Raw genomic sequence first — 12,104 nt, forward strand, 5'->3', positions numbered from 1 at the left:
CTCGCTCACACACGTGCTGTCACACACAGACACTCATTCACACTCTCTGACACACACACACACACACACTCACACCCATGTGGGAGATCTCTGGTCTCTTCAGCTCTGGAGAAGGTCTCTTGATGCTCAGAAGGTTGTGTGAAGGAGCAGAGTCATGATGAGACACCAAAGAAGTATTTGGGGAAAACCAAGGGCTTTCTGGTTAGCCCTATGTTCCCCCCTCTTCCCCTAGTGTTACTAATGGATCCAGCCCACCCAGCTTCCTGAAATTTTTTGGTGAACTGTGGTTTTGTCATGTGGAGTTGGACGCCAGATGGATGTGCTTCATCCCCTCCTCTCCCACATTCACCAACTCCTCTCCATCTGTAGAGACCCCGGCTCATGCCTCCAGTGGGAAAGTCATTGCCATTTGCTATCCAGTGGTTAGGTTTTTCCCAGGTCGAGTCATCTGGTATGGATTGCTCTTGCTGAGCTAAGAGACACCTCACCTAAGATGTTCCCATCCTGAGTCACACCCACCTCCTCACTGCAGGGTCCTGGATGTCTGGGGAGGAAATGGAGCATTTGGTCATTTGGAGGCCTGGTGGGGCTGGCTTCTGGGGAACGCTGCGCCCTCCTTTGTTCACGAGCCATGGCTTAGCATCACTGCCTGCGTGGCAGGCAAGAGCAGCTTAAGACACATGGGGACCCCCGCGGTCCATTTGGGCTTCGCCAGGACAGCCTCACCCCAATTTTCTTTGCTGGCTCAGAAACCCAGCTGGGCCTGCATGGGAACAGTTGTGGGTGGGGTACATGTAGCGAGGCCTCTGAACCTGCTATCTTCATCCCTTCAGGGACCTGAATAGGAATCGGATTCGGGTCATCGAGGGCCTGACATTCCAGGGACTTGACAGTTTGGAGGTGCTAAAGCTCCAGCGAAACAACATCAGCAAGCTCACGGATGGGGCCTTCTGGGGACTGTCCAGGATACACGTGCTGTAAGTGTGGTGTTGGGTTCCGGGCAGGGCCCCGGGTACAGGCACTGCGGACCTGCGTGTGCTCATTCAGCCTCAGCCCACACTGCCTTGCAGGGATCATTTAGGACTCTAGCCGCACCTGGCCCCCTGCGCTTTGGGTCTCAGGAGGCTGGGCACAGCTTAGTAGCTTTGGTGACTTTGCCCAATCTAAGGGTATTTTCCTCAGAGGTTAGGAAAATCTCGGGGCGGCGGGGGGAGAGTTTTGGTGGGTTTGGTCAGGGAAGCAGGTTGGTAAAGGTAGAAGGAGCCATTGTGCTTGGGCTTCTGTCCCCTTGCCAAGTCCTCAGCGAGCAGTGGGGTGCAGAGTGGGCCTCCTCCTGCACCCTCCCCTCTCCCACGTGCTACAGGAAGTTCCCTGTCTCCCTGTTTTGGATATGACCGTCTAGATGTGCAGGTGGGCCCCAAAACATCTAGTTCACCCTGGAGATTTACTTATGTTTAGTGAGCTAATCAAGCCACTCGATGCAGGTGTTCCACTGTTATCAAGGGAGCACTTTTTCCAGCCAGATGTGTACGGCCGCAGAGCTTGCTTGCCTGCAAGTCACGTAAAACAGAGAGGGGCAGAAAAGGCAGTTACTGATCTTCCATTTTTAAACATTTAAATTAGTTTCTTTTCAATGGGCAGTAACATGTACCCTCATAACTGAGTAAAATCAGAGGGTACAGAAAAGTGCCTGTGGCCCCTTGCTCCCTATTCTTTCTTTCCCCTGGTTCTCGTGAAGGGCAGTCTCTTGTAGCCCTTTCCTGGTTGGTTTTTCTTTTTTTCTTTTTTGAGATTTTATTTTTAAGTAATCTTTACACTGGGGCAAATGGTTGGCTCAGTGGTTGAGCGTCTGCCTTTGGCTCAGGTCGTGATCCTGGGGTCCTGGGATCAAGTCCCACATCAGGCTCCCCCACAATAAGCCTGCTTCTCTCTCTGCCTGTGTCTCTGCCTCTCATGAACAAATAAATAAATTTTTTATATTTTATTTATTCATGAGAGAGAGAGAGGCAGAGGCACAAGCAGAGGGAGAAGCAGGCTCCATGCTGGGAGCCAGAAGGGGGACTCGATCCCGGGTCTCCAGAATCAGGCCCTGGGCTGAAGGCGGAGCTAAACTGCTGAGCCACCCAGGCTGCCCAAATAAATAAAATCTTGAGAAAAAAATAATCTCTGCACCCAATGTGGGTCTCAAAGTCATGACCCCAAGATCAAGAGTCACAGGCTTCACTGACTGAGCCCACCAGGGACCCTGCCTTGTTGGTTTACTTCCCCCGTCTTGTTGATCAACTGGAGATGTGTTATGGTTAATGATGTAACTTGCTCAGGAACCTGCCATGCACACGCATGCACATGCACACATGCACACATGCGTGCATACACACACCCTCCCTTCCAGACTGCAAGTTACGTTCATGTCTTTTGTTATCTTTGCAACGGAGACAGAAAACAAAAACTCTACATCCCGTTTCATCAGCTCTGCGCTGTGCTCATTATCAAAAGTGTCTCTGATGACCCCCTATTCCTACCCACCCCCACACCCACCCACACTCTGCGAGGTGAGGGCATCAGCATTAGCACTGCGGTCTTGCTTCTCCCTTTCTTCCTGGTCCTTGGCTTGGCCACTCGTCTGTTTCTATCTATTCAAAAGCACTTTTTCGTGACCTCCTAAAAACTTGTTCTAAACTTTGAAATCCAGGAGGTGGTGTGCTGAGATTTAAAGAGAGTTCTGAGAAGAAAATGGAGTCCGCACATGGCATTTGGTTTTTAGGTTGAGCAAATACATACATGTCGAGGGTGAGGAGGTGCCCGCGAGGTTATTTATAAACGGAGTGCTCACCTTTTGAGCAGCGGCAAAAAGTGAGACAGATAAAAAGAAATCCTGGTTGCCCGAAAGCCTTATAATACTGAACGTGGGGCAACATATGAATTAGTAACTTTTATTCAAGAAGCTAGTGCAGTGGGGTCATCCTGGGCTGGGCTGTGCAGGGTCGAGAAGCAGGGTAAGGTGTCCTCACCGGAGCCTCTTGGTGGGAGTGAAGTCCTCAGCGCCGTGCAGAAATTCTAGCATGGCATCGTCCTGTTTGCTTCTCCTAACAGCCTTGCAAAGTTGCTACCCTGGGGTCACTCCATCTTACAGATGTTTCAACCCTGTTCGGCCAGTAAAGTAGCAGAACTGGGATTTAAATCCAAGTAGTCCGACCCCAGAGCTAAGGCGTGTCTCTAGATGCCAGGGTCCAGAGCCTACATGTGGTTAGCCAGGCCTGGGTTTGAAATCTGGCCCCTCACAGCTTGCAGAGCTAGGGAATGAATCTTACGCAAGTTACCTACCTTCTCCCAGCCCCAGTTTTCTGATCTCTAAGGGGGGGAGATAAAAAGTACCCCCGTTCTCTCTCCTTTCTCTTCCTTTCATGGGCTCGGCCATCTGCTGTGCCCTGTGCTTGGAACCCCTCTGCCCATTTGTGTGCCTGGTTCACTTGTACTCGGCTAAGAAAGGTCACCTCAAGGAAGTGTCCCCTCGCCCTCCGAACTCCCGAGTCAGCCTGGGCGCTCACTGCCATCTGTTGGGTTTGCCTGTCTTCCCCAATGTCTGACCCACACACACACACATAGATGCCCCCCTGCACCCCCCCAGACCCCACGATCCTCGTCTGCGCTGTTGTCAGATCCTCAGTGCCCACTAGTGTGTGACCCGAGGACGTGATGGGTGTGCACATGAGAGCAGACCACCGGCGGGCCCGCCCTCACCCTGTGCGCTGTCGTTGCAGGCACCTGGAGTACAACAGCCTGGTGGAGGTGAACAGGGGTTGGCTCTACGGCCTCTCGGCCCTGCACCAGCTCCACCTCAGCAGCAACTCCATCGCTCGCATTAACCGTGAAGGCTGGAGCTTCTGCCCGAAGCTGCATGAGCTGTAAGTGTCCCGCCTTTGCTGTGTGTGGAGACACTCGGGGACTCTGCTCGTGGGTGACCCTGCTGGGGTGGGAAAGCTCTAAGTCCGGTGGGTCCACAGCGGCTTGGGAAGCTCAGGCACTCAGGGGCGGGCAGGCCTATGGCCTGTGTCGGGTTGGGACGGGGGACACAGCTCCGCCAGCCGAGCCCTGAGTGGGACCTCAGTGCTTTGAGCTGGACTCCCTCCTGATGGCCTCTCCACACCCCTGCATTCAGATTAGCTGGAGCTCCAGGGTTGGCCTTGGAGAGTTTCTGAGGTAGAGTGCTCTGTTCTAGAAGGGAAGCCTCTTGTACATTAGTGGGCACGCCCAGTGACATGTGCTCCTCTAGTGACAGGGCTTATTGGGCCCTGGCCCTGAGAGATGGTGACACCCTGATAGTGGGAGAATTGCATGTCATCCTCAGAGCGTCCACCCTCCTTCCATTAGACAAGTCGTCCGGGCCCTTGGCTCCTTCTCTGTCCCTGCTCTGCAGCCCTGTGGCTGGGTGGCAGGGGCCCGTGCCGAGGCGCATGTGCACATACTCCTCCCTGGACGGCGTGTGGCCCATCCTTCCTTCCAGACACCTCCAGACCAGGCTGTGGGCAGGGACTGGGAATCCTGAGCCATGGACATCCCCGAGACCACCAGTGACGTCCCAGCTCCTGGCAGGAGGGCCTGGGCCTTCCGCTGTGCCAGTGGGTCCCTGACGATGGAAGTGGCACTGCAGGTGCCCGGTGGTCATGCCTGTGTCTGACCCCTGTGCGGGAGTTGGGTGGTGCTTTTGGAGGAAGCAAGCAGATCCTTGCTTCTGACCAGCTCTCGGTTCAGGCTGTGGCCCCAACAGGGAGGCCCCAGGACTCCTGGTTGGTTGTTGTCCAGGCCTGAGAGCCGTGAGGAGGCGAGAGGAGCCTCCTGAGTCCACCGTGCCTGGGCCAGGCCAGTTGCTGAGTGAGGAGCCGAGCTCTGACTGGCTGAAGGCTGTGCGTGGCCCTGGTTTGGAGGCAGCAGTGAAGGTGTGTCCCCTGTGCCCCTCTGGCAGGTAGAGCAACATGAGCTGTCCTCCATCCCCATGACAAGGGGCAGAGAAGGTCACAGAAATGCCTCAACCGCCTATCAGTTTGCCAGACATCCAGTAGCCTCAGAGCCAGATTTAGGATTGCTTTCCAGCATTTCCGGCCCCTCCTATAAACTTAATTCTGTCGTGGCAGGTGAGGAGGTATTTTTAATCACTTGCCAGGTCTTCCCGACAGACAGACACCATGACTTATTTCTCCAGGAGGGAAATAATGTTACTCTCTGCAGCCTTTAAAAACTCCTTGATCTTCTCCAAATTTATTTTGCTTCCCCCTGGCCCAGCCCAGATTTTCCATTTTTCAAAGATGAAGGATAGGCCAAGTAACCAACCCAGGGCCGTGTGCAGGAGGCATGCCGGGAGGAAGGTTTGATTCGGATGCTCAGGGAAGATGTGTGGGGCATCGTGGGAGGAGGTCCCAGGAGGCCCGCTGGGGTGCGGGCAGGAGAGGGGACCCTGGCCCCCCCCCCCCCCCCCCCCCCCCCCCCGCCCCCAGGCAGGAGTTTCTGGGAGGAAGGCTGGTTCCATGCAGTGGCTAGTGGTGCCCTCTGCTGGCCGGTGTCGGGAGTCTGAGAGGGCTTCCTTGCTCCCTGTCTGAGCCCGCTGGGTCCGGGCCAGGGTCTCAGGCCCCTTCGTGAGAGGTCCCTGATAGCCTGAGTCAGGACCCCCCACGGACCCGGCGTGAGGGATTGATTGGAGCTTGACGGTTCCTGTGTTGTATGACCTTGTGTCATCTTCGCAGCTCAACACACCTTCCGGTCTCCGTGATCTACACAAATATTCCAGGAGCCAAACTCTGCGGGTGTGGGGCCCTGGTGGGTTTCCAGCTGCACAGGCCCTCTGGGGGGGATCCCCGCGAGCCTGCCAGCATCCTGTTGTCCCACCGAGACCCTGCTGAACGTGGCTCGGTGTTCAGGAGACGGCAGGGCGCGTCCGTGTTACGTGACAGTGACGTTTGCTTCTCTTCCCCAGGGTCTTGTCCTTCAATAATCTCACCCGGCTGGACGAGGAGAGCCTGGCCGACCTGAGTAGCTTGAGCATCCTGCGCCTCAGCCACAACTCCATCAGCCACATCGCAGAAGGCGCCTTCAAGGGACTCAAAAACCTGCGTGTCCTGTACGTCCTTCACGGCGGGGTGGACAGAATGCAGGGGTCCCTGGCTCAGAAGGCCGAACAGAGTCAGCCAGCTGCCGCCCTGAATTCCCTCCTCATTGCTTTCGTGTCAGAATCCGATCCAGAGCTGACCTATGTGTGCAGAGCATCACACTTTTTTCAGAGCTTCAACTGAAAAAAGAACCAGTTGAGCAGAAAAATGCCTCTCAGTCCCCATGGGTGGTGCCCAGAGGGTGACAGTGGCTCTGAAACCTGCCATTCGCAGAGCAGTAATTCCTGCCGTGCCCTTGGCGGGATGCTAGGGTCCCACGGTTGGGAGCATCCCCCCGGAACCACAGCCAGCACTCAGGCTGTCTCATCTTGAATCTTCCCCCTGCACCTTCGGCACGCTCTGTGTCCAGGAGGCCCCATTTCAAGGGATGTAATGGGAAATCCTATTTCTGTCCTTGAGCTTCAGTAGGGTTATTTAACAAAAGAGAGGCCATAACGTCCTTTTCTTTTCAGTTCCTTATGACGTGGGGTTGCCAGAAGTTGCTTCAGGATGCTTTTCTGGGAGCTACAATTTTTCTTTTTTTGGCTCCAGAGAACTTCCAGGCAGCCATGGGCATGAAGCCCCCAGAGAAGGGTGGGTGATTTCCACCAGACAGAGTGGGATACGAAGCCTCCTGCCCGACATGCCCCGCTGCACAGAGGGCCTGCTCCAGTGTGACAGGAAGGCTGTGCACTTGCACCTGGCACAGAGGCCAGAGCAGGCTTCAGTGCTGGGCCATTGTCAGGAGTGTGAAAGAGCCCGGATGCCAGGCTATTAAAGCCGAGGTCAGCCAGCCTTTGAGCGTTTGCGAGGCCCGAATAACAAGGCCAGCAACATTCAGATTGAGCCAGAAAGAAGAGAAAAGCTCTGGCAGCCAGAGCGAGGAGCAGGGAGACAGGCCCACAGAGCGGCAGCCGTGGGTCCCAGGCTTTCATTTTGAAGATAATAGGGAGAAACCCGTTGAAAGGAGGGATCCCTTCCAGCAGCAGAATCTCGGCGCTTCGAGCTTTCTGCTCTAAGATAAAGGTCAGAGCGAGCACTGCACTTCTCCAGTGGAGCTCCCCTCCCTCCTGGCAGTGCTGATTGCTCTGGAAGGCCTCTTGGGGGCCCGGAGCAGCATCCCTTTTTGTTCCTTGCCTGTGTCGTGGGCAAGAGTGCAGGAGAGGAAGGCGTAGGCACCAGAGAACCGTGGGGGACATTGAGGCAGCCTCTGGTGGGGCAGGGTGGGGGCCTGGTCACCAGGTGGGGGCCTCGCCTGCCGCTGTGATCTGCCCCGCGAGCTGGGGGAGGAAGCTGAGTCATCCGCCTTGTGATCTGCATTGTTGGAGGAGACTGGGCCGAGAAGTCCGCCAGCCCTGGCAAGTGGGTCACAAGTCTGACTCAGCGCCCAGATGTCGTCCCTGGCTCCGAGTCAGCGGCTGTGCAGGCCCCGCGAGGGGGGCGACTCTGGCCTCCAAACCCACTTGCCAGCACCGAGTGGCCCCGGGGAGGACCCTGTGCCGGGGCCTCTGTCTCCGCCATCTCCTTCCTCCGTGTGCCTTCGGTGGCCTCTTAGTCAAGTCTGGGAGAGGGACTCTGGTTGGTGTGAGGGCAGACAGGAACCTTAAAGAGCCTTTCTGGCTCAGTCTCAGTGCCCGTGGGCAGATGCCTGCTGTGGGGCGGGCGGAGGGGCGGAGGTGGTTTCCCCATGTGCTGTCTGCACCCTTTTCCCGCCCCGGGGCCTGACCCTCCGCACGTGGGGAGCAGCCACAGAGCTGGGGAGCTGCGTGCTTGAGGCACATGGCAGCTTTGTGGGAAGGCTGAGGCGGCCAGCCTCTCGACGGGGTGTGTGGAACAGGCTTCTCGAAGCTCAGCGCTTGCTCTTGGGTTGACCGTACGTTACAGCTGGGCATCTAGAATACACACCGGTTTGGGGCTTCCAGGACGCACACTGGGCGTCCGTCTGTTTTCCCACTTGATGTTAAAGAGAGTGGAGAACTCGGGCTGGATGGTGAGCCGCCTTTCTGTCTCCTCCCCAGGGATCTGGACCATAACGAGATTTCGGGCACAATAGAGGACACCAGCGGCGCTTTTACGGGGCTCGACAGTCTGAGCAAGCTGTGAGTATCTCGGCACCGCCGTGGCTTCTGCGGAGCTGGTGCACCACGGTTCTGAGGCTCTCCCTGCCTCCTGTGTCCTGGGCCCAGCTGGAGCAGGGCCGCTCGCACTGATCTTTTGTCTGGGAAGAAAAGTCTGAACAAGAGCACCGAGGCGTCCCGGCCTCTCCCTGGCCCGCCGTCTCCCACTGCCCCGGGCGCTGGTTTCCCTGCGGCTGAGACCTGGTGTTGGGAGGCCTGTTGGGTTTCCTCTCTTGCTGAACTTGTGACTGACGTGAAAACAACTAAATATTTTTTGTCTTGCTTTGCACGAGGAAATCTTGCCCTCTTCCAACTGCTAGAAAGTGTGTGAAATTCTAAAGCCAGGTACCGTTAGTGGTTTGGAACGTCTGGTCCATACTTTTGTTGTCAGTCGTAACGTTAAAGAGGAACAGCCGTTACCATGGGCTAATATGACAGCACCACAGTTTAGTCAAGGTTTCTGTATTTAAGCCCCTAGAATTTGTTACTCATTCCGCAGGGCGTGTGTGTACGTGTGTCGTATCTGACAACCTCACGAGCGCGCTCTATCGTGCGCCCACGTCGTGGCCGAGGAAAGGCAGGTGAAAGGATGTTGCCGCAGACCGCACGGCGGGGAGGGTCGGCGCCGGCCGGTCCAGCTCCAGAGCTCGCGCTGCTCTCCCTCGTCCCGCCTGCTTTCCCTCCGTGCGTCACCAGCCCCCAAGGAGCCTCCAGGAGTGGGAACAGGAGTGGCTGTGACCACTGACTACCAAGTCGGAGGGAGGGTCCGGGCAGATGGCAGAGGCAGTCCCCACTGCATCACCCCCAGCCTGCTCGGGGACAGTGAGCCTAGCAGAGTGTGAGCGTCTGACAGAGTGACCAAAGGTCTGCCTTCCTTTTCCTTCCCCTAAAAAAGTGCCCCCTCCTCCCCGGCTCCTGGCCCCTTGACCTAGCAAGCCTGGGAAGAGCCAGGACGGCACAGAGGTGGTGCCACGAGAGCCGAGGACACGGGCCTCACTGCCCTGGGCCTGCCTGGCTGGGCCCTCAGTGACAGGTGTGGGAGAGGGCATGGGGGGGGTAGCGCCACTGGGACCTCTGTGGGGTCTGTCCCCCCAGTGGGACCTGCAGCAGGGCTTCCCAGAGGCTCTTGCACGTGAGGGCAGGTGGCCCCAGGGATGCTGGGGCTTCTGGTTCTGTGGAGTGCAGCCTGCGCCTGGAGCCTGGTGTTGCCTCTCCCCGTCACTGCTATGTGTTCCCATGTTTTGTCATTCTTCACCCGCTGGACCAGGTTCAGCAGTTCTACCTCAAGTCCTAGCCCGTGTGCCTCACTTGCCTTGTGCTGTTTGACACGGGCTCCCTGAGGGCAGCGCCTTCCACGCTGACCTGGTCCCGAGAGCCCGGGGACCTTGGTGAAACATGCCATCTCCAGCCTCCTCCCACCCAGCCCCACTCATCAGAGTCTTGGGGCCGGAGGTTCTGTTCATGTTTCAGAATAAAGGCAGGAAGCACACAGTTGGGGGACATGGGGACAGGAATTGCTTAATATGATTAAATATATGCACTTATTGAGATGGGATGGTCTCGTGGTTATGTTGCAAAAGAAAAAAAAAATCCTCCTCCTCTTGGATGGAAAAACAAAATGGCATGATGCCTGTGACCTGGATTCCTGTTCCGCCAGCCGGGCTGGGCGGGGGGACGCTCCAGAGGTGAGAGAAGACTGGCACCACTGGGCGATGGGTGCAGCTGTGTAACGGGCACAGGTGGCGTTTGTGACGCTCCAACTGCCTGTGGCGGTGTGTGGAATCTTCTCCGTTAAAGGGGGAAAGAAGGAAAGCATACGCTTTCCCTTGCTCCTGGGGCCCAGCTCTGGTTAAAAGCCACTCCCTGGGGTGTGAGAAGGTGCCGAGGAAACCCTTAATGGACGAGGGAAGGAAGGGGCCAGTGCTGGACTCTCCTCCCTTTGGTCCCCTCCAAGCACCGCCTGGAAGCTCCCAGCCGTGACCCCGCGCTGCGCCGTGTGAGCGGCCTGGTGGTGGGGCGTTGGGGTCGGGAGTGTGAGCAGAGAAGGGCTGCCTCTCTAGGGCCGTCACGCCACAGATTCCCTCATCCTGTGGGGCTGCGGTCGGCGCTGGGTCCCTCCGACCGGGTGCGGGCTTGCCCTTGAAGCACGTGCAGGAAGGTGTTTGGGGATTGAGGATGGGACCGGAGATGTTCCTGCCTTCACTCAGTTATTCAAGGACCTGGGGTCCTTCCTGCCGTGCAGGTCAGACCGAAATTAAAGTCCTTTCCAAGGAAGGAACAAGGGAGCAGCAGGGCCATAAAAGGCTTCCCTCTGTGCAGATGTGCTGGCCGCAGCCCTGCCCTTCATGTTTCCACTTGCGGAATACAGCTGGACTGGATAGTTCTTCGGTCTGAGCTTCCTGGCAGGGCGAGAAGGTTACCCGCTCTGGCGAGCTTGCCCAGTTGACCTGTGATGATTTCGCTCACCTGTCACCTCACCGCATGGCCCCACTCATAATGTTGGTGGAACACTTCCTGGGGGTCTGCACAGGGTCATGGTACGGGAGGCGGGAAGGAGGCTTTCTGGAGCACAAGTAGGAGCAGAGGGGAGTGGTTAGTCACTTGTGTATGGGAGGGTCAGGCGAGTGGCTGCCCCATGGTTCCAGCTCTCTCCATGGCACTCCCTGGGGTGGGGCAGGGAGTGTGCAAAGGGGAGTGATGGGAGAAACGAAGAATTGGATCTTGCCACGAGGCCTCCTGATGCCAGTGAGGCGGCGCGGGCCTGGTAGGTGCTGTCCTCATGTCTTCACGGAGGATGGCAGGGCCTGCAGGGGGCTATTCACTGTCACAGGCAGAGGAGGGGTAGGGGAGTGGGGTCAACAGGGCACGGCTCCTCGGGTCAGTACAAGCACCACCTTAGCACCCGCCTGGCATCCGTAGGGCTGTTAGCAAGACCTGAAAGGCCTTTGGGAGCAGTCAGAGATGCAGAAGACGGTGGATGGCTGACTTGTGGGGCCTCTCTCTGGGAGCCCCAGATCAGGTGCAGGCGAGGTTCAGCCGCCCACAGTCGTGAGGACAGAACGAGCCTCCCCCAGCCCATGGACCGGGCCTTCCTTTCTCCCCGCAGCCCCACTCTTGGCTGGAGCCGACCCAGCCTGCCTGCTTGAGCCGCGACCCCAGATGTCCGCCTGGAGAACGGAAGGGGGTATTTTAATCCACCAGCAGGATGATTAACCCCCACATAATTGAGAATTTGTTTTATTGCTATTGTTACCATTAGAAATAACAGTCTGCCCTCACTGTAAAAGAGGTCAGCGTGACTAATACGTTACGGAGGAAATAAAGCACAGCTTTTTTCCTGGATCTAGTTTACAGGAGATTTCCCTAAACAGTTAATAGGTTTTACTAGGACCTGGAGCACAGTGACCCGGCCCGGGGGATCCGAGGAAGGGGGAAGTCGGCAGGCTCTCGCAGATGCTCGGGTTTGGTCCCGGGCTAGCTTTGTGGTTAGGGAACGTCCGTCAGTGTGGCCACCGGATTTCTGCGCGCTCGGGTTATTTGTTTTAGAATAAAAGCGTCAGCTGGAGAGAACGCGTGGAAACTCTTAGGAGGAGGTCGTTTTCACGTTCACACAGGCCGCGTCCGAGAACAAGAGAAGTCAGAGGGGTCCCCGGCCTTCAGGCCCCGCCGGCCTCCCAGAGGCGGAGGCGCAAGGCTGAGCTCAGAGCCGCTGGTTGGCTGCTCCCGGGGAGGCCCTGAGGGGAGGAGCCTGCTCTAGTGAATGGGGGGACCCGGCTGCCCCCCTGCAAGTGCCCCCGAGCGCAGGGCGGGGGACGCGCCTCCTGTGGCTTGTGGTGCCGGCCGGGCC

The 12,104-nt window shown here is 57.2% G+C and overlaps 1 protein-coding gene across 2 annotated transcripts in view; it reads left to right on the forward strand.

Annotated features, from left to right (window-relative positions):
- The window catches only part of LRIG1 (leucine rich repeats and immunoglobulin like domains 1), a 110,823-nt gene that overhangs the window by 77,896 nt on the left and 20,823 nt on the right, over nt 1–12,104 (forward strand). For both annotated transcript variants that reach the window (XM_077858128.1, XM_077858129.1), the window contains exons 6-9: nt 834–977; nt 3,762–3,905; nt 5,969–6,112; nt 8,159–8,239. In XM_077858128.1, the coding sequence (XP_077714254.1) occupies nt 834–977; nt 3,762–3,905; nt 5,969–6,112; nt 8,159–8,239 (513 nt within the window). The remainder of the gene's footprint in view (nt 1–833; nt 978–3,761; nt 3,906–5,968; nt 6,113–8,158; nt 8,240–12,104) is intronic.

The sequence above is a fragment of the Canis aureus genome, chromosome 19 (assembly GCF_053574225.1).
Source record: "Canis aureus isolate CA01 chromosome 19, VMU_Caureus_v.1.0, whole genome shotgun sequence".
In the NCBI taxonomy this organism is placed as follows: domain Eukaryota; kingdom Metazoa; phylum Chordata; class Mammalia; order Carnivora; family Canidae; genus Canis; species Canis aureus.